The following is a 22931-nucleotide window of genomic DNA, read 5'->3' as shown; positions in this document are numbered from 1 at the left end:
GGTAAGGTAAGATTGTTCATTTTTTTTTGAATTCATTAGAATGATATTTTAGAAAAATAATCGTTTTACAACAAATTATATTGCCTAATTGCTCCAACAATGAAAATCAAAGATAGAAAAAAAACTTAGTAAATAAATTTTTAATATAATATTTGGTAATTATCGTAATACTAGATGCAATAAATAAATAAATAAATAATATATTAAATCTAATAACTACTTTTTCTTATAAGATTTATTATTTATTTTTTTTTAAAAAATTTAATTTTAAATTCTAACCCTTAAATTAAATTATAAATTTTAAATCCCAAGCCCTAAATCCAAAACCTAAATCGCCCGGCGACAAAATAGTGAGAAGGCGGCCGAAGCAGTTTGATCCCGACGCCTTTGCTCGCCTGATGACGGACCATCTTCTTGATCCCGACGCCTTTGCTCGCCTGATGATCACGCCTTTGCACCGGCGTGATCACGCAACCGCCCCGGAGGGCCGCCTTACTTCTCTCCACAACGACCTTCTCATCTCCATCCTCTCCTTCCTCCCCATCAAGCAGCGCGTCGCCCTCTCCGCCGTCTGCTCCCGCTTGCTCCGCCTCCTCCCCTCCATACCCCGACTCGACGCCTTCCGCCTCGAGGTCGTGAATCCCTCCGGCGGCGTCGACATCAGCCAACATTTTACCTTCCCCCGCGCCCTGATCCGCCAATGCCACATCGTCTTCCACAAGTTCACCTATTTATCCAAACGCCTCGAGCAGCTCCTCGTCGAGGACCTCGTCGAGGTGGGCGTCCAAGATCTCATCCTCGAAACCGCCGGTGAGAGATTGTTGAATCTCAGCGGCAAGGAAAATTGCGGCTTCTTCGGCCTCAAGTCGCTGAGGAGTCTCTCCTTACAAGGAATCTCGGTGGGATGCTTTGATGGCCACCCCCATCCGCCGCCCATCGCTTGCACCCTTCTCACCTCCCTCAAAATTAAACATTGCGACCTTCACCGGAATGATTTCCTGCGAGCCTTCCTCATCTCTTGCCCTTTCCTCGAGACTCTACATTTCGTCTATTCCTTCGAATACGGGGACAACTTAAGCATCCACTCCGGCTCCATTAAGCATCTAGTCCTATTATTCGCAAACTCCACCGTCAGCGGCACCATCAACGTCCGCTGCCCAAATCTTGAGTCGCTCACCGTCAACGTCGCCAGTGAGCTGCGCATTGAAGCTCCCAAGGTCCGGAACGCGTCATTACTTCTCGGCCTCTATCCGTCGACAGATCCTCCAGATGCATTGATGAAGATTCTCGGAGCTCATTTTGGAACCGATGACGCTTGGCTCATGCTGAATTCTAACCCAACTCCAAATGTATGAGAAGATCGATCGATAAATCTGACCTTCCTAATTTTTATACACGCTCTAACAAAATTTGCTTTGATTGACAGGGATTAACAGCAGGACACGAAAATTATAGAATTTTGTCTCCGGAATGCAAACAGGACGCCGTTATTTTCAACTTTGACTTCGATCTTAAAGATCAATCCTCAGCGATGATATTGACTCAGTTTCTTAAGAAACTTAATCACTACAATACCAGGTTTGATATACGTGTGGATGCTATGCATATACAGAGCACTAATGAAATGGCAAGGGACGATCACTTGCTTCATAGCTCTACATATGTAGAGCTAATTAAATTACGAATGATCATGTCCGAGAAGAGGTTTGAAGAGTTTCTTTCGAATCAAAAGAGGATGGAGGAGGAATTAAAGCAGACAGTATTGCAAAAGCTGAAAAGTCGCACCAGTAAAGAGGAATTCAAGGATATATTAGTTTCCAATGAGTCCCTGGTTGAAGTATCCTCGAGTATCACTAATTGCATTGAAATAAAATTTTAGTGTGTTTTTTCTGTTTGCTAAGTGTTTGATTTCAGTCATACAATGCCTTTATTTAAAGCTCAGTTCTTGCATTTCTGATGACTAATTTGTTGGACTTATGATTTGCGAGCTTTAGATAATTAACCTTTTGCTTTAGAGATAATGATGTGAATGTCTATCAAAATGGAGCGAGGTTTAGCATGGTTTGAATTGCACGCCCAAAAATAAATGTCAGGGCATCAAGAATTATTTTTTGATAAAGTTCGTTTGCTTAAGTTACCTGAGTATTATAGGTATTAGATTGACAGATATACATGGAGATTGTTACCGCTATCTTCAGGAAGTTAGGTACTCTTCAATCATTTTACCCATGTCAATCATTGTTGGGCAAAAGTGATGGTCGTGAAGGGACCATTATAGGGATTGTGGTTACATATGCTCGTGGCCAATAATCGCATAGGTGATAGTACCTTTATCTTGAGAAGATTTAGAGAGAGCTCGAGGAATTGAGCTTGTTTGGAGTGGAGAACTAGGAAAAAGCAATTCATCAACACAATTGATGACATTTACTTCCTAGCCTCTAGCAATTAACCTCTAAGGAAGAGTTTTAGGAACTCAGAGTGGAGAGCTTGGAGGGTTAAGCTCTGAGCGAAGAGCTTGAACTGTGCTTAGAGGGGAGAGCTCGAAAAATAAGCTGGATAATTGAGCTCCTTAATATAATTTTTTTCCTTCTGAAGCAATCTATTGAAATATATGCAAACTTCATTCATCTTCTCTGGTAAAATATCCTAAGCCAAAATTTAAATTTTCTCCCAATATCAATTACCTCTTTCATTAAACAATATACCATAAAATTTTCATTTAAGAATCTAATTATTCATCAATTTTTTTAAAATGATATTATATGCAAGGCATATGGGATAGTACTTGACAATTTTTTAAAATCTTTTTTTTTCCTATGCTAAATAGAGTACCCCAAGGGGGTTGCATCAATGATATCATATCCACAAAGGAAGCTCTCACGAGTTAGCACAGATGCTTCATATAGTGGGCTTGCCACAGATAAATTCGGAATTGATTCCCAGTAGGTGCGGAATACTCTATTGGTTGTCTCACCCAACCCCTCTCTATATATACGTTACTGTTGCTGGGCGAAGCTCTCTGTGATTTATCCCCTTCCAAGAAATGTGAGGGCTACCCTGAAAGGGCCGCTAAGGTGACGATTTAACCTTTTACCACACATATTGGAAAATTAGACCTCCTATCTAGACTTGAAATATTGATAAACTTTGGCTAGCCTTAGATAATCTATATATCATCCATCTTTTCATCAACTTTTAAATAATTTATGCTCGCTACAATTTTCATCAACCTTAATAATATATGTATCAACTATCTTATTTGCTTAAACTATTATAAAACCTGGGTTACATCGCTCCATATTCTAATAACTTTAGCTTTGATATCATTGTTATAATCATAAATACTTTGATAATCATTATATGCGGTTTTGAGCCTACTTTAGCATCGTTTGCTATATTCTCTATGTCAAAACATATATTTATAAATTCAAATCTGATGTCTCTGAAATACAATCTCTCCATAAACCATGATGGATCTTAAACTCTTGTTAAAATAATATAAATATAAAAATAGAAATAGAAATATCAATATAGCTCGTAACTAATCTACATTTAAAAAAACATAAATTAATTTTATATAAAAGTGAAAGCAAAAGTTAAATTCAATAGATATTACATTCACAAATCCGACTTAAAGTCCTTTAACAATATTGACCAAGCTATGGTAATAATTATTTATGGTTGAACATTAATAGGTTTTTTCTATGATTGTAAGTTAATTGAGGTTATAACAAATGTAAAAGAATAAGGGGGTGTTTGGGAGAACTTTTGCTTATTTAAAAGTGATTTTTATAGAGATTATTTTGAAATTAGTGAGAAGCTAAAGTATGTATTGTTTGGAAATAGAGGTTAAAAGCTAGTACAAGGTAAAGTTTGAGTGTTTGATGAATAATTACTTCCAACAATATTCGTAAACTATATATATTAATCTTTTTAATTATCTAAATATAATTTTGATACACCATTAATAATGTGTTTATACGCTACAAGAAAACAGTAAAATGGTGACGAAATATTAGCGACGAAATAGTCGTTTGTAGCAAAAATAGACTATTAGCGGCGGAACGTAATTTCGTCGCAAATAATAATATTAAAAAATTAATTTTTTTACAAGATCATTATATTTGCGACGAAGTTAGCATGGTCGCCGCTAAAATTTTAGTATTAACGATGAATTATGTTAATGGTCGTTTATATGTAATTATTTCGAGTTGTTAATAAAAAAGGATTAGCGACAAATCAGATAATTCACCGCTAATCTTATTTATTAGCGACGAAATTATAACAATTCGTCGCTAATCCTTATTATTTGCGGCAAAATCACAAATCAGAATATCGTTGCTAATACCTGCCCTTATCCCCGAATCGACATTTCCCCAAATCTGCCGCGATGTCTTCTTCTCCTCTGCATCACGATCCTCTTCTTCTACTCCGCGCGTTCTCTTCTCCTCCGTGCTCTCTTCTTCTCCGCCTGCTCGCTGCTTCTTCTCCATGTGCGCTCTCTTCTTCTCCTCCGATGTTGCGCGATAAGGTTTTAGGGTTTGGGTTTGGGTGTGCGATCTCTTCTTCTCCTCCGACGCCACCGTGAATCTTCTTTGTTTGACGAATCCTCCTTCTTTCCTGCTCCGGCTCCAGTGACTTCTGCTCCTGCTCCGGCTTCGGTGACGTCTCGGCCGCCTTCTTCGAGCCCTCCATAAGATCGAGGCTTTCTCTCCGTGTTTCCGTACTTGTAGGTGAGTGCCACTGGATTTTGCTTTTCGTTCTCCCGTTGTTAGACTCGGTGATTTTGATGTTAGGATGTCCCTAGAGGGTGGTTCCTGATGGATTTATTTGTGTTGAGAAAGTTTGGATCGAAAGGTTGAGTTTGGGAGATTGCCCTGGTGTTGTTTGGTTTGGGAGATTCTAGATGAGCTTGCCTCTGGCGGTCGAATTTGTTGTTTTCCTAAACAAAAAAAAATCGAATTTTATCTGTCGCCACGACTGTTTATGCATACGTGAGGAGAGTATTTCTACAATGGTCGAATTTTGTTTCACTTTTTTGTTCTTGTTGGTTTGTTTGCGGATATTGTTTTTTTTAGGTTTATCTCTTGTTTCCACATATGAAAAAATGAGGTGATTATTTGGAAACGGTCCTAATAATTAAGTTGACTTTGGCGTTTTTTACATTTGTAGACGACTTTTATGTGCTTTCTTGGTTTTAAAGTTTGATTGTTGCTGTTGCTAGAATGTTTTGTTTGATTAAAACTTACTTCTTTCCCGTTTTGAGAAAAGGTACTGCCAAAATATCGATTTTTTCTCTCCATTTGATTGCACTTATATGATCTTGTTAGCAGTTATATGATCTTGTTAGAAGTGTGCTTGTCTTGTTTTTCATTTTACCGAAATTATTTTGCTCTTAAATTTTGAATCAAAGATAATGAATATCTCTTAAGTACTTATAGTAAGAGTACATATCAAGCATCAAAATAACTTCAACATGCTATAACCAAATTCATGTTTCTAGTTGAGATATGTATTTATTTTGAAGAACAAGAGATATGTACTTATTTTGCCTCGATGGATCATGTTTAACCAAATTACTCTTGAACTTCTCTTGGAAGCTATGTAGTTGATAATTTTTTAGTTATTTTGATGTCATTAATTAATTTAAGTTATTTAATGTAAGTTGCTTATTAATTTCATTGAAATTTATCATCAAACTTATTTATTAGAGTTATTTATTAAATAATATGATATTTATATGTTTAACCAGGTTTTATAAATATGGATAAAAGTTGGATAATGCTTGAGAATCGGATTAGCCCTGAATATATAAATGAGTTAATCAGTTTTTAAAGGTGGCAGAGAATTATATGATAAATTTAAATTTATCTAATATTCGTTGTCCATGTCGAAGGTGTGGTTATTTATTTAAATATGAGTTGGATTATGTTCGAGGACATCTTTATAGGTGAGGATTTGACAAATTATGCAAAGTCTGAAATTTTCATGGTGAGGCTTCTACATTATCTGTTAATATAAATATTGTTAATGAAGAGGGACTTGATTGTGATTTTGAAGAAGATGATTTTCAAGACATGTTCACTGATTTAAGAAATGCAGAAAATATCAATACCATTGTGCCTCAATTAGATGATATTAATGAAAACATGAATGCAGAAAATATTAGAGGAAGTTATAGCTCAATGTTTGAAGAAGCACAAAAAGAGTTGTATTACACTTGTACTAATTTTTCTGTATTCAATTTTTTGGTTAAGTTAATGCATGTGAAGGTGTTAAATGGTTGGAGCAATAAATCTTTTGATATGTTACTTCAGTTATTGCAAGAGGCATTTCCCAAACCGAATGCGATTCCAAACTCTCATTATGAAGCAAAGAAAATGTTAAAAGAGTTAGGATTAACATATGAGAAGATACATGCATGTAAGAATGATTGTATATTATTTTGGGATGAGCATGAGAATAAGGATACATGTCTGGTGTGCAAGGAGCCTAGATACAAGTATGATGGGATGAATAAGAAAAAGAATGCTCAGAAAATTCTTCGATATTTTTCTTTGAAGCCCATACTTAAGCGGTTGTTTATTATGAAACATACAACAAAAGATATGAGATGACATAAAGAAAAACAGGTTGAAACAGATGGTGTATTAAGGCATCCAGCAGATAGTGAATCATGGAAAGAATTTGACACATCACATAAAATATTTGCTAGTGATCCACGAAATATTCGCTTAGGGTTGGCTACAGACGGTTTTAACCATTTGGAAATATGTCAAATGCTTATAGTATGTGGTCTGTTATACTTGTGAATTATAATTTGCCACCATGGAAAATGATGAAACCATCATATTTGATTATGTCTCTTTTAATCCCTGGGCCTAAATCACCTGGGAAAGAGATAGATGTATACTTACGACCTTTGATCAACAAACTGAAGGAGCTATGGGATGATGGGGTGGAAGCATATGATGCATCGACGGAACAAGTATTTCGATTGCATGCTGCTGTGATGTGGACTATTTATGACTTTCCAGCATATGGAACAATATCTGGATGGAGTACAAAGGGTTATAAAGCATGTCCAGTATGTGCAATTGAAACTAAATCTCAAAGATCACGGAGTAAAATATGTTATACATGCCACCGTCGATTCTTGAACATGCAACACCCATGGCGTAGAAATAAGAATTTCAATGGAAAGGTTGAACAAGAAGGACCACCACGAAGATTTAGTGGTTATGAGATTTTAGCACAGTTATATACATTACCTAAGGTGACATTCAGTAAGCATCCTACAGTAAGTAAAAAACGACAACGATCTTTGGATGATACAAATTGGGTAAAGAAGTCTATATTTTTTGAGTTAAAATATTGGCCAGATTTAAAGTTGAGACACAACTTAGATGTGATGCACATTGAAAAAAATATTTGTGATGCTTTGGTTGGCACATTATTCAATATAGATGGAAAGTCAAAGGATACATTTAAAGCAAGGTTAGACTTGCAAGATATGGGAATTAGAAGTGAATTGCATTTAAAGAAAGTTGGAGACAAGTTCAGTAAGCCATATGCAAGTTACACGTTGACATTGGAAGAAAGACATGCATTTTGTCTATTTTTAAAATCCGTGAAGTTTCCTGATGGATATGCTGCTAATATATCTAGAAATGTGAATGTAGATGATGGAAAGTTACATGGACTAAAATCACATGATTGTCATGTCTTGTTGCAAAGAATACTTCCAGTTGTTGTACGTAAATTCTTCCCAAAAGATATATGTGACACACTAATTGAGTTATGTGATTTTTTCAAAAAGATAACTGCAAGATCTTTACACATACAGGATTTATATAAAATGGAGGAGGAAATAGTTTTCATATTGTGCAAGATGGAAAGAATATTTCCTCCAGCATTTTTTGATATTATGGTTCATTTGGCAGTTCATTTACCCCGTGAAGCCATGTTAGCTGGACCTGTTTCGTCACGATAGATGTATCCCTTTGAATGATATTTAGGCAGACTAAAAAAATATGTTTAGAATAAAGCAAGACCTGAAGGATCTATTGTAGAGGGGTATATTATAAATGAGGCATTGACTTTCAGTTCTTTATATATGAGTCAAATTGAGACAAGATTTAGTAGGCCAGAACGAAACAAAGATGTTCAACTAGTAGCATGCAATTTAAGTGTTTTCTTACAACAAGCAAGAGTGTTTGGCAACCAACATAATCTGAAATTACCTTTGACTTTGTATAAGAAAGCACATTGGTATATTCTCAACAATTGTAAAGAAGTTGACCAATATAGAAAGTAAGTTTTTACATGATGTAATTTTATTGTTTATATTTCATTATAAAATTATAACTTAAATATTTATTTATGCAGTGAACATCTACAACTTCTATCACATAAAGTTCATTCAAATCAACTTCTCCAATATCATGAGAGAGATTTTCCACAATGGTTTAGGGAAAGAATGATAAAGTTAAAGAATTTAACAAATTCAGAAATCACAAACGAGTTGTATTATTTAGCAATGGGACATGATGTTGAAGTTCAGCTCTATGACGCCTGTATTGTAAATGATATTCGATATCATACAAGGTCCCGTGATGTTGTGGATTTTTGGATATGAACATGATGTTGCGAAGTTTATTTCTTGTAGATTATGATGTTGTGGATTTCTGGATGTAAACTTAATGTTTTGAACTTGTTACTTGTTTTTACTTTATTTGGATTGTTACTTGTGTACTTAATTTGTTGTATTACTTGATGTTAGACATTGATGTTGAGTACTTGCATCTCTTGTTTGTGAATGCTACTAGATTTGTGAATTTATACTTTGATGAAGTATGAGTTGTTTGTGAGTTTATTTGTGAATTTGTTGTTAGAGTTAGTATTTGTATAAGTTTGTGAATATTGTTCTTGGAATTATGATTATTGTGAATATTGTTGTTAGAGTTGTGATGATTGTATGAGTTTGTAAATGTGTATAATTTTTTTTTAAAATAATTTTTTTATAAAAAAAACGAATGTTAGTGACGACCCAAACATATCGAACCTTATCGTAAACGTTTGCGACGAAATGAAATGGGTTTAGCGACGAAACAGATTGTTAGCGACGAAGTTAAGAAAATCGTTGCTAATTTGTTAGCGATGAAAAAGGTTCGAATTCGTCGCTAATAACTAAACATATTGATGTTTACCGTAGCTATTTGCAGCGAAATGAAATGTCTTAGCGACGCATTACGATGACATTAGCGACGAAATAAGGGAAATCGTAGCTAACATGTTGGCGACGAAAAAATTGGATTCGTCGCAAACAAATTTCTTAGCGACGAGTAATATTCATTCGTCGCCATAAGATTAGCGTCGATTAAAATTCTTTAGCGACGATTTAATGATGTCGTTAATATATTGGCGACGAAAAATAAAAAGATTGTCGCTAATAATTGTTTACGACAAGCTTATAATGACGATCCTAGCCACGAAAAGTTATTGTCGTAAATATTTGTTAGCGACGAACATTAATATGTTAGCGACGAAATAATTCGTAGCTAAATATCAGTTTTCTTGTAGTGATATAATAATTATTATATTTTGAATATTGTATCAAGATTAATTTTTTAATAACATGAATGTTTGAAAAAATATATAAAATTAATAAAAATATAAATATAAAAAATAATAAAATTTATATAAATATAAAAAATATGTATAAAAAATTCTAGAAATGTAAATTATATAAAAATATAAAATATTATTTTAAAAATAAATCATTATATTAAAATATGATTAAAATTTTATAAATTCTATTAGAAATTATTAAAAACTCATATATATATATATATATATATATATATATATATATATATGTAATTTAACATTATAAATAATATCTAAAAATATTAATAAAAATTTACCGTCATGGTTCAGATAATTAAATTGTATCATGTCTAATTGGGCCAATCCCATTAAACTTGAACGTCTTATGTAACTACATAGGTCATTCATAATATCTTATGACTACAATATTAGGAGATTATTGGTACAATTATCCCTGAGTCAAGGTTGACCAATTTGACTAAGTTCGAGTGGATTCAAGCTTGAGTTTCAATGTTTGGACAATATGTGAGAAGAGGTCAAGTAGATTAAGGTTGACTGGATACTTAAAAATGTGTGAGAGAAAAGTCAAGTATGTCATGGTCATACTTAACTGGGAAAATCTTAATTGGAGGTTAGGTAAAGGAAAGCTCTAACTAGAGGTTAGGCGAAAAAAGTTCTAACTGAAGGTTAGGTAAGATAAAGTCCTTACTTGAGGGGTAGATAAAGGAAAATCCAAGTGGGTCAAGGATGATCACACGTTGGCAAAGGAAGCCTTAACTATGGTTAGGCAAGGGTGTTGGTTGCTACTCGGAAAACCTAATGGTTCCACTGTACAAAAATTTTGTACAAAAGTCTGAATCTTTTCCTAACTACCATGTGTTCTTTTAAATTAAACTTGGATCGCCTGCGGAACTTAACACGTTTGATCCAAAGTTTAATCTATTTGTTCTTTTAGGTTTTGACTTGGATCTCCTGCGGAACTTAACACGTTCGATCCAAATCACCTAAGTTATTAATTCCATTAAATATTAATTTCCATAATTGGTTCCCAGTACTGACGTGGCGAGACACATGACCTTCTTGGATATGGGAGCAACCACCACCGACTAGACAAAACCTTTTAAGGAAAGCTAATATTTAATTTCCTAAAATAACTTTAGGTTAACCAAAAGGAACAATCAAATCACAAGGAAAAGAAAAAACAAAGAACACAACATCGAAAACAAATTCGAAATACTAGAATCGTATGCCTCTTGTATTTGGTATTATTTCCAAAAATAACTAGTATGATGTGGAAAGGAAAAATACTAGTTATACCTTCTAGAAAGACCTCTTGATCTTCTACCGTATTCCTCTTCTAACCTCGGACGTTGTGTGGGCAACGATCTTCCAAGATGAGAAACCACCAAAGCACCTTCTTCTCCTCCTTGCTAGGTTCGGCCAAATCAAAAGCTTCACCAAGGATGAAGAAAAAACACCAACCAAACTCCAAGGGATGAAAGCTTTCTCTCCTCCTTCTTCTTCTTCTCCAAGTAGTATCCGGCCACCACAAGAGCTCCAAGCAAAAGAGGGTTTCGGCCACCACAAAGAGGAAGAGATGGAGAAAGGATGGCCGGCCACAACACCAAGGAAAAGAGGGAGAGAATAATAGAAGTTGTCTCTCATGAAGGCACCCCAACCCCCTTTTTTATATTCCTTAGCTTTGGTAAATAATGAAATTTAATTTCAATAAAATTTCCTTAACTTTCCTTGACAACAATTAATTAAGAAAAATTAAATAAAATTTCCTAATTAATTGTATGTAGTCGGCCACCTCATGGAGAGCAAACAAGTCAATTTTAATCAACAATTAAAATTTTCTTATTTGTCTTCGGAAATTTTAAAAAATAAAATTTCCCTTTAAAATCTCTTCATGGTTGATAAAAAGAAATTTTTAATAATTTTAATTTTTCTACATGTGAATAATTTACAAAGAGAAAAAATAAAATATCTTTCCTATCTACAAATAAGGAAAGAGATCTAATCTCTTTTCTTAATCTTTTATAAAAGAGATATTTTAATTTTAATTCTCTATAATAAATTATATCTTCCACATAAGAAAATTTTAAAATTAAAATTCTTTTAAATTTAATGGGGGCCGGCCACCTAAGCTTGGGTTCAAGCTAGGGCCAGCCACCCATGAACCAAGGCTTGGCCGGCCCTAGCTTGAACCACAAGCTAGTTTGGCCGGCCCCTATATCATGGGTACGAAGGTGGGTATATGTGGGTAAAGTACTCTATAAATAAGAGGCTACGATAAGGACCGAGAGGAGGAATTGGTTTTGGTTTCCCGATAAAATTAAGCATCCCATGTTCGCCCCGAGGAGACAACTTAATTTTATCAATAATAATTCATTCCACTAGAGAACTATTATTGAACTACCGCACCAATCCCAAATTACATTTTTGGGCTCCTTCTTATTATGAGTGTGTTAGTCTCCTTGTGTTTAAGATGTCGAATGTCCACTAATTAAGTGAGTTACTGACAACTCATTTAATTAATATCTTAATCCAAGAATAGTACCACTCAACCTTATCGTCATGTCGGACTAAGTCCACCTGCAGCGTTTAACATGACAATCTTTATGAGCTCATCTTGGGGACATTATCAACCTAGATTACTAGGACACAGTTTCCTTCTATAATTAACAACACACACTATAAGTAATATCATTTCCCAACTTATCGAGCTTATTGATTTATCGAACTAAATCTCACCCATTGATAAATTAAAGAAATAAATATCAAATATATGTGCTTGTTATTATATTAGGATTAAGAGTACACACTTCCATAATAACTGAGGTCTTTGTTCCTTTATAAAGTCAGTATAAAAGAAACGACCTCTAATGGTCCTACTCAATACACTTTAAGTGTACTAGTGTAATTATATAGTCAAGATAAACTTATACCTAATTACACTACGACCTTCCAATGGTTTGTTCCTTTCCATTTTGGTCGTGAGCCACTGTTTATAATTTATAAGGTACTGATAACATTTTCTTCTGTATGTGGCACCACATACTATGTTATCTACAATATAAATTAATTGAACAACTACAACTAAATATAGACAATTTGACCAAATGCGATTCTTTATTCAAAATAAATGTTTAGAAAAGTTTAGGCTTTCAGTATACATTCCAACAAAGGGAAAACTCTATCTGAGGATAGACAGGGTGGAAGTCCAAGTTGGAGGTTAGGCAAGAGAAAAATTCAAGTAGGTCAAAGAGCAAAGAGAAAGTCCAAATAGATCAAAGGTTGACCGGACACTTGGTGGTTGAAAGTCCAACAGAGAGTTGGCATGAAACAAGGAAGTTTTGACATAACAAACTTCTAAAGGGCATAACTTTTGACTCGAATATCGAAATGAGGTGATCTTAGATGTGAAACGGTTTAGAGCTCTACACTTACTACTTACCAATAGATTGGATAATCTATTAGGGGGTCAATCGATTGATTCTTGAAAGACAGTACAAAAGGTGCGTTAATCGATTAGATAATCGGTTAAGGTCAATCCAATTGATTAGAGTCTTGGACATTTCAGTGTCGCAAAGGTTATCATTTGACACTAAAACAATAGGAATTTGAACTCTTGTTGCTGTTGTTCAGGAATCATAAAACAAATTGGCACCGACAAATTCTTTCAGTTTTTATCATACATTTATTGTCTTGCTGAATTTGAGGTTTACTTGATGACTGATTTGGTGCTATCGAATTCTGGAGGAATTTGATTACTGAACATGTTTCTGTTGGTAATTAATCTTTGGGCATTCCAATTCTAATTTAGAAGTTCAAATTCAATTCTTACATCAACTTCATACCATATTCAGAAAAAAATGAATTTTCTGCCTTGAATTGTTTCAGAGCCTAACTCTAAAATTCTGGGAGTTTAATAATTCAGATCCTTTAGTTTTACAGGTTTTGAATCAAAGGAAAATTTGAAAGACCAAAAAGATTCCCGTTCTAGTTTTTAATCTCATATCAAATCCGAAATTCAAAAACTTAAACCTGACCTAAGCTTTAAGAACTGAAACCTGGCAAATGTTTGCTACACTGCTTGAGCTTCTCCAGGAATAAGGTGCAGGGCTCGAGGCATTGGGTTTTGCTATGTATTCTCCAGCAAATTCTCCCAAATAAGGAACCATTCTCACCATGATTGTGTGTTGGTTTCTCTATGTTGGTTGCTACTCGGAGTTCCGTTCTGTTTCTCCTGTATAAAAATTTGTACAAGCATAAAACTTTCCTAGCTACCCATGTGCTCTACTGAAGTTAAACTTGGATTGCAAACGATGCTTAACATTATTAATCCAAGTTGTCTTTCAGAAGTTAAACTTGGATTGGAAACGAAACTTAACATTTTTACTCCAAGTTTAACCCATGTGTTCTTCAGAAGTTAAACCATATTACAGAAGTTGATTAAATATTTATTTCAAAGATTGGCTTCTGGGTTAAACATGGCGAGACACTCGACCTTCTTGGAATGGGATCATCCACCACTTCCTAGACAAAGCCTTTCAAAGAAATTCAATATTTAAACTCCTTACAGTAAACCTAGGTTAACTAAAGAGACCTCAATAGAAGCACAAGATCGAAACACAAAATCGAAACACAGAATCGATAACACAAAATTGAAACATAAAATCGCTAGCCTCTTGTGTTGGTATTTCAGGATTCATACAAAGAAAAACTAACTAGTATGCAGCGGGATAATAGACTAGTTGTACCTTTCTTTGTAAACAAAAGACCTCTTGATCTTCTGTTGTATTCCTCTCCTCCTCTTGGACGTCGTGTGGGCGACGATCTACCAAGATGAAATCCACCCGAACCACTTCTTCTCCTCCAAAACTCTCGAGCCACCAAGAGATGCCAAAATAGGAAATTTCCTTCTCTTCTTCTTCCTTACCTCCAAGCCACCGACCACAACAAGATAAGCTTCCTCTCTTGCCGCCGGCCCTAAGGAAGAAAACCTCCTCTCTTGCCGTCGACCCTAGGGTGGAAAGCTTCCTCTTCTTGTACCACCAGCCCTAGCTTGAAGAAGGAGGACAATTGCCGCCGGCCTCTAGGGGAGAAACCAAAGGGAGAAGAGAAAGGAAAAGTGGCCGGCCACCCAAGAAAAAGAGAAGAGGGAATAGAATTGTGTTATCTCATGAGACACCCTCTATCTCGCTTTTATAATCCTTGGTCATGGCAAAAAAAAAAAATTAATAACAATTAAAATCTCTCTCTTTTAAATTTCCTATTGTACATAACAACAAAAGGAAAATTTTAAAATTAATCTCTCTCTTTTAAACATTGTAGATGACTACAAAAAAGGAAAGATTAAAATTAAAATTTTTCTTTTAAATCATGGTTACAAAAAGGGAAGTTTTATCAAAATTAAAATCTCTCTTTTAAACATTATAGATAACTATAAATAAAGAAAGAGATTAATTTTTTTTTTAAATTTTTTGTAGATATCTATAAAAGGAAAGATTTTAAAATTTAAAACTCTCTTTTAAAACCATGAGGCTGACTATAAAAGGAAAATTTTTAACACAAAATTAAAAACTCCCTTTTATTCTTATATGGTCGGCCCCTAGCTTGGACACCAAGCTTGGCCGGTCCCCCTTGCTCTAAGCAAGGATGTGTCCGACCCATTATTTGAGTAAGAAGTGGACTTTGTGGATACAAGACTTTATAGATGCTACAACAGGGACCGAGAGGAGAAATTAGTTTTGATCTCCCGATGAGCTTGAGCTTCCTATGTTCACCCTGAACACCCAACTCAAGTTCATCAATAATAACTCATACCACTAAAGAGTTATTATTGAACTACCGTACCAATCCCAAATTACATTATGTGCTCCTTCTTATTATGGGTGCATTAATCTCCCTGTGTTTAAGATATTGAATGTCTACTAATTAAATGAGTTACTGACAACTCACTTAATTAATATCTAGCTCCAAGAGTTGTACCACTCAACTTCATTATCATGCCGGACTAAGTCCACCTGCAGGGTTTACATGATAATCTTTATAAGCTCCTCAAGGGGACATCATCAACCTAGATTACTAGGACATAATTTCCTTTTATAATCAACAACACACCATATAAATAATATTATTTTTCAACTTATCGGGCCTATTGATTTAGCAGAATAAATCCCACCCATTGATAAATTAAAGAAATAAATACTAAGTATACATGTTTGTTATTACATCGAGATTAAGAGTACGTACATCCATAATAACAGAGGTTTTGTTCTTTTATGCAGTCAGTGTAAAAAGAAACAACCTCAAATGGTTATACTCAATACACACATAGTGTACTAGTATAATTTTATAGTCAAGATAAACTAATACCAAATTACACTACAACCATTCCAATGGTTTGCCCTATTCCATCTTGGTTGTGAGCTATTATTTATAATTTATAAGGAACTGATAATATGATCTTCTGTGTGGCACCACACACCATGTTATGTACAATACAAATTAAATGGATAACTGCATTTAACATAAATACAAATATTTGACCAATATGATTCTTATTTTAAAATAAATGTTCATACAAAAAGCTAGGCTTTTAGTATACATCCCAACAATCTCCCACTTATACTAAAAGACTATGCTGCTATACATCTGATTCTCATCCTCTCAACATGCCCATCAAAAGCTCTCGCTATAAGGGCCTTGGTAAAAGGATCTCCCAGGTTATCTACTGATGTAATCTTGGGGCCAACAACCTCTCCTCGTATTAGGTGGTACTTGTGCTCTATATGTTTACTTGCCTTATCTACTTGTGGTTCCTTCGAGTTTGCTACTGCACCACTATTATCACAATAAATTATAATAATTTTGGGCAAACCAGGAATCACATCTAAGTCCATCATGAAGTTTCTGAGTCATACAGCTTTTATGGCTGCCTCAGAGGCTATTTCTTCTTCTTCTTGCCTTTCGGTTTAGAAGGAGAAACGTTCTCAGCAATGTGAATTTGAGAACTTTGATGAAATAGCCCTTCTGCTACTTAAAGTTCTATCAGAAGTTCCGCCAACGTATAAACCCTCTTGTTCATATTGTAGTTCAGGTGGAACTGCTTAAACTTTTGGGCAGTGTTTGGAGAATAATATCGACCTGGGTTTCCCCATCGATTCCAGCTCCAAGGATTTCTATCTCATTTAAATAAGCCATCATCTTGAGGATATGATCCCTCACGGGTGTCCCCTCAGTCATGGTGGTTGCCATCAAGTTTCTCATAGCGTCCTACCTATCAGCTTGATTCTGGTGTCCGAAGAGTTCCTTCAAATTGCGCATCATGTCATAAGCAATAGGCATGGCTTGATGCTGATGTTACAGCACATTTGACATAGAAATCAAAATGTAACACCGCGCCATCTCATTTGCCCTGACCCATTTCTTATGACACTCAATATCCTCTTCACTAGAATTACTATTAGGCAAGCTTGAACATATCTCAAAAAGTATGAACTTATAGCCTTCAGCAGTTAAGACAATGTCTAGGTTTTCATTTCCAATCAATGTAATTGGGACCAGTAAGTTTGTTCTCTTTTAATATAATAGCAAGGAGATTGAAGGTCATCCTAAGAATCACAAAACATTTTGTCAATACTTTAGAATTAAAATAATATTGATTCCTCAAACAATATTATTTAAATTCACCAACATCTCAAACACCGTGAATTTTGTATGCCACATTAGTGTGGACGTATATAAATTCAAACATTTGTAAGAGGGGGTTTTTACCCATTAATTTTATTATCTTGTCAATCTAACTTTATGACAAATAAAATTAATAGTTGATTTTTCTTCGGTCACACAAATAATAGCAGTGACTCCAATGGGGAGGATACTATTAAATGCGCCTAAGTGTATACCATTACTTGATACTTAGTCCATTAAATAAGATTGTGCCCCTTCAGTTGGAGAAGATAACACGCACCTAAATAATTTCCTATAATCATCCATTAAGAAAGTTTGATCTAGTGATCCACAAACAAACTCATTCGATGTGGAGGAAGGAACTCAGAGCCAACACGCAAGTTTGAATGCATCACTTACAAACCAGTAATGGAGACCGTGGAATTTAAATAATTCCTCTCCCACTTAGTTATTTAAAGATGAGGAATTTTAACATACACACAAGCACACACAACATAAAAGGTAATAAATAAGAAAAATAATTTTCCAACGATTATGCCCTCATCCAATGTTGCCCTTCGTATGCCACCAACACAAGTTGCCGCCAAAGGGTTTACGTCATCGCATCCATCATGCTTCCTTTTTCACTGCGCCTCCGGTGCTCAAATAATATCATGCCTCGTAAGGATACAATCCGCGATAAAAATAAAATTTTACATTTATCGATCCTATATTCCACGAAGTAATGTACATGTAATCTAGATCAAACAGAATGTAAAATCCTAATAATTAATATAGCTCATGCTGTATTTAATAATTATAATTATGCACACACATAAAATGCCCTCGACATGTCCAAGGGTCCAATCACACACAAACACAATATGGCCATAATAGTTGGAACTAGGATGCCTGCAACCACAGAGTTAATCTATTTGCACATCCTACTATTATCCCGCCTAAATATGTGTATGAAAAGTGCATAATTTAACTGAAAACCAAACACACAGAGGCATAAACTTAGCTCTGATACCAATTGTTGGTTGCTACTCAAAGTTTCGTTCTGTTTCCCCTGTACAAAAATTTATACAAGCACAGAACTTTCCTAACTACCCATGTGCTCTACTGAAGTTAAACTTGGATTACAAACGATGCTTAACATTATTAATCAAGTTGTTCTTCAGAAGTTAAACTTGGATTAAAAATGAAACTTAACATTTTTACTCCAAGTTTAACTCATGTGTTCTTCAGAAGTTAAACCATATTACAGAAGTTGATTAAATATTTATTACAAAGATAGGCTTCCAGGTTAAATATGGCGAGACACTCGACCTTCTTGGTTATGGGATCATCCATCACTTCCTAGACAAAGCCTTTCAAATAAATTCAATATTTAAACTCCTTACAGTAAACCTAGGTTTAACTAAAGAGACCTCAATAAAAGCACAAGATCGAAACACAAAATCGAAACACATAATCGATAACACAAAATCGAAACATAAAATCGCTAGCCCCTTGTGTTGGTATTTCAGGATTCATACAAAGAAAAACTAACTAGTATGCAACGGGATAATAGACTAGTTGTACCTTTCTTTGTAGACAAAATACCTCTTGATCTTCTGTTGTATTCCTCTCCTCCTCTTGGACGTCGAGTGGGCGACGATCTACCAAGATGGAATCCACCCGAACCACTTCTTCTCCTCCAAGACTCTCGAGCCACCAAGAGATGCCAAAATAGGAAATTTCCTTCTATTCTTCTTCCTTACCTCCAAGCCACCGACCACAACAAGATAAGCTTCCTCTCTTGCCGCCGACCCTAAGGAAGAAAACCTCCTCTCTTGCCGCCGGCCCTAGGGTGGAAAGCTTCCTCTTCTTGTACCACCGGCCCTATCTTGAAGAAAGAGGACAATTGCCTTCAACCTTTAGGGGAGAAACCAAAGGGAGAAGAGAAAGGAAAAGTGGTCGGCCACCCAAGGAAAAGAGAGGAGGGAATAGAATTGTTGGTTGTGTTGGAGTGTATACTAAAAGCCTAGCTTTTGTATAAACATTTATAAGAATCACATTGGTCAAGTGTCTACATTTATATATACCAAATGTAGATGTTCAATTAATTTATATTATAGATAACATAGTGTGTGGTGTCACACACAGAAGATCGTGTTATCGGTTCTTTATAAATTAAAAATAGTAGCTCACAACCAAGATGGAAAGGAACAAACCATTGGAAGGTCGTAGTGTAATTAGGTATTAGTTTATCTTAACTATATAATTACACTAGTACACTTAGAGTGTATTGAGAAGGACCATTTAGAGGTCGTTTCTTTTATACTGACTTTATAAAGGAACAAAGACCTCAGTTATTATGGAAGTGTGTGCTCTTAATCCTAATATAATAACAAGCACATATATTTGATATTTATTTCTTTAATTTATCAATGGGTGAGATTTAGTTCGATAAATCAATAAGCCCGATAAGTTGGGAAATGATATCACTTATAGTGTGTGTTGTTGATTATAGAAGGAAATTGTGTCCTAGTGATCTAGGTTGATAATGCCCCCAAGAGGAGCTCATAAGGATTGTCATGTTAAACCCTGCGGGTGGACTTAATCCAACATGACAATAAGGTTGAGTGGTACTACTCTTGGACTACGATATTAATTAAATGAGTTGTCAGTAACTCACTTAATTAGTGGGCATTCGACATCTTAAACACAGGGAGACTAACACATTCATAATAAGAAGGAGCCCAAAAATGTAATTTAGGATTGGTGCGGTAGTTCAATAATAGTTCTTTAGTAGAATGAATTATTATTGATGGAATTAAGTTGTGTGTTCAGGGAGAACACGGGAAGCTTAATTTCATCGGGAGACCAAAACCAATTCCTCCCCTCGGTCCCTATCGTAGCCTCTTGTATATAGAGATTTATACCCACCACATACCCACCTTCTTACCCAACCAATAGGGGTCGGCCAAGCCAAGCCTGAAGCTCAAGCTTAGGGCCGACCAAGCCTAAAGGTTGAGCCTTAAGGTGGCCGGCCAATAGCTTGGAGCCCAAGTCTAGGTGGTCGGCCACATCATATTAAAAAAGATTTTTTTGTTAAAATTATTTCTTATGTGGATATCATGGTTTTAAAAGAAATTTTAAAATTTAAATATTTCCTTTTATAGCTTTCTACAAAAGCTTAAGAAAAGATTTGAAACCTTTCCTTATTTGTAGATTGAAAAAAATATTTTAATTTTGAGAAAACTTTCCTTTTTAACCATGTTCATGATTTAAAAGAGAGTTTAAAAATTAAATATTATCTTTTATAAGTTTCTACAAAAGATTAAGAAAAGATTTGATATCTTTCCTTATTTGTAGATTAAAAGAGATTTTAATTTTTAGAGATAACTTTCTTTTTATCCACATGTTTAAAAGAAAGATTTTAATTTATAAAATTTCCTTTTTACAAACCACCATGAAGGGAAAAATTATTGGAGAAATTTTTTATAAATTTTTGGAGATAAATTAGGAAGTTTTAATTTTTGTTTTAATTAAAACTCTCCTTGTTTTGGGGAAATAAGTGGTCGGCCATGTATATTGAGAAGAGAAAATTATTTTTAATTAAATAAATTTTCCTTTTCATGGCAAAAGAATTAAGGAAGTTTTTTATTTAAATTTCCTTATTTGCCAAGACCAAGGATTATAAAAGAAGGGGTAGAGGTGCCTTCATTGTGAACGACTCTATTCTTTTCTTCCTCTCTTTTCTTCCTTGGTGTGGCCGGCCCTAGGGTCTCCTCTTCTCCTTCTTTTCTCCTCCTCCTTTGTGGTCGGCGGCATCAACTTAAGGGAAGTCCATGGTGGCCGGTTCTAGCTAGGAGAAGAAGGAGAGAAAGAAGGCTTCGTTTCTTGCATCCTTTGGAGCTTGGTGGTGGTGGCAGGATCTTTACTTCTCATGGAGAATTAATGGTGGCCGAATCTAGCTAGGAGAAGAAGGAGCTTGGTGGTTCTCGTCTCGGAAGATCGTTGCCCACACAACGTCCGAGATAAGAAGAGGAATACGGTAGAAAATCAAGAGGTTATTTTTGCATACAAAGGAAGGTATAACTAGTAATTGTTTTCCGCATCATACTAGTTTTCTTTGTATAGTTATTTTTGGAAATACCAAACACAAGAGGCATATGATTCTAGAGTTTTCGAAATAGTTTTTTTTTGAGTTTGTGTTTTCTTCTTTTTCGAATTTGCTATTCGATTGTTCTTTTTGGTTAACCTAGAGTTATTTAAGGAAATAAATATTAGGTTTCCTTAAAAGGCTTTGCCTAGGCGGTGGTGGTTGCTCCCATATCTAAGAAGGCCATGTGCCTCGCCATGCAGTCCTGGAAGCCAATTTTGGAAATTAATATTTATGAAATTAATAACTTAGGTAGATTTGAATCAATAGTGTTAAGTTCTGCTTGCGATTCAAATCTAAACCATTAAGAACAGATAAGTTAAATTTGGAATCAATGATGTTAAATTCCATCTGCGATTCCTAATTTAACTTCTAAAGAACACAATAGGTTATTTAAGGAAAGGTTTGACACTTGTACAAAAAATTTTTATACAGTGGAACTGGTACGTTTTCCTAGGACTAACCAACAATTGGTATCAGAGCTAGGGTTTGCCTCTCTGTGTTTGGTTTTCAAATTAGGTTATGCACATGTCATACATAATTTAGGCAGGATAATAGTAGGATGTGCTAACTTTGTGGTTGCAGGCTCCAACTATTATGGCTTATATATGTTGTGTGTGATTGGACCCTTGGACATGTCAAGGGCATTATTTTGTGTGTGCATGATTGTATGTAACTAATACAGCAGGAGCTGTATTAGCCCTAGGATTTTTAGAATTTATTTTCGATCTAGATTACATGTACATTCCCTCGTGGAATATAGGATCGATATATGTAAAATTCTATTTTTGTCGCGGATCGGATTCTTGCAAGGCGTGGTACTTTTGGAGCACCAGAGGCGCAGCGGAATAATAAGAAAGATGGATGCGACGACTCGACCTGATGGCGGTGGCTAAAGATGGCAGCAGCTAGGGTTGGAGCGCACGGAAGACAGTGACAAAAAAAGGCCATAATAATTGTAAAAATAATTTCCATATTTATTGCTTTTATTTACTGTGATGTGTGTGTGCATGTAATGTATGCTAGCATAGGTTAAAATTCCTCACCTTAAATAACTAAGTGGGAGAGGGATTAGTATATTAATCCCACGGTCTCCATTACTAGTTTGTAAGTGATGCAACAAGCTTGCGTGTTGGCTCTGAGTGTCTCCCTCCACAACGGATGAGTTTGTTTGAGGATCACTAGATCAAACTTCCTTAATGGATGGTTATAGGAAGTTATTTAGAATGTGTGTGATCTTCTCCAACTGAAGGGGCACAATTCTATTTAATGGACTTAGTATCAAGTAATGATATACACTTAGACACATTTAATAGTATCCTCCCCAACGGAGTCACTACTATCGCTTGTGTGACCAAAGGGAAACCAACTATTGATTTGTCATAAAACTAGATTGGCAAGATAATAAAATTAATAAACCCCTCTTACAAATGTTTGAATTTGTATACGTCCACACTAACATGGCATACAAGATTCATGGTGTTTGAGG

General features: G+C 35.1%; 1 protein-coding gene across 1 annotated transcript; it reads left to right on the top strand.

Moving 5' to 3' along the window:
* Positions 1 to 317: 317 nt before the first annotated feature.
* On the top strand, positions 318 to 1957 carry LOC122039747. The gene is made up of 2 exons (XM_042599208.1): positions 318 to 1349; positions 1427 to 1957. Exons 1-2 carry the CDS (start codon positions 399 to 401, stop codon positions 1877 to 1879), a joined length of 1404 nt encoding a protein of 467 aa, XP_042455142.1. The 5' UTR covers positions 318 to 398; the 3' UTR covers positions 1880 to 1957.
* Positions 1958 to 22931: the final 20974 nt, after the last annotated feature.

This window comes from Zingiber officinale, chromosome 2A, assembly GCF_018446385.1.
Source record: "Zingiber officinale cultivar Zhangliang chromosome 2A, Zo_v1.1, whole genome shotgun sequence".
Taxonomy (NCBI): Eukaryota; Viridiplantae; Streptophyta; class Magnoliopsida; order Zingiberales; family Zingiberaceae; genus Zingiber; species Zingiber officinale.
Note: the sequence above shows the minus strand (reverse complement) of the source record. Positions and strands in the feature narration are given on the sequence as shown.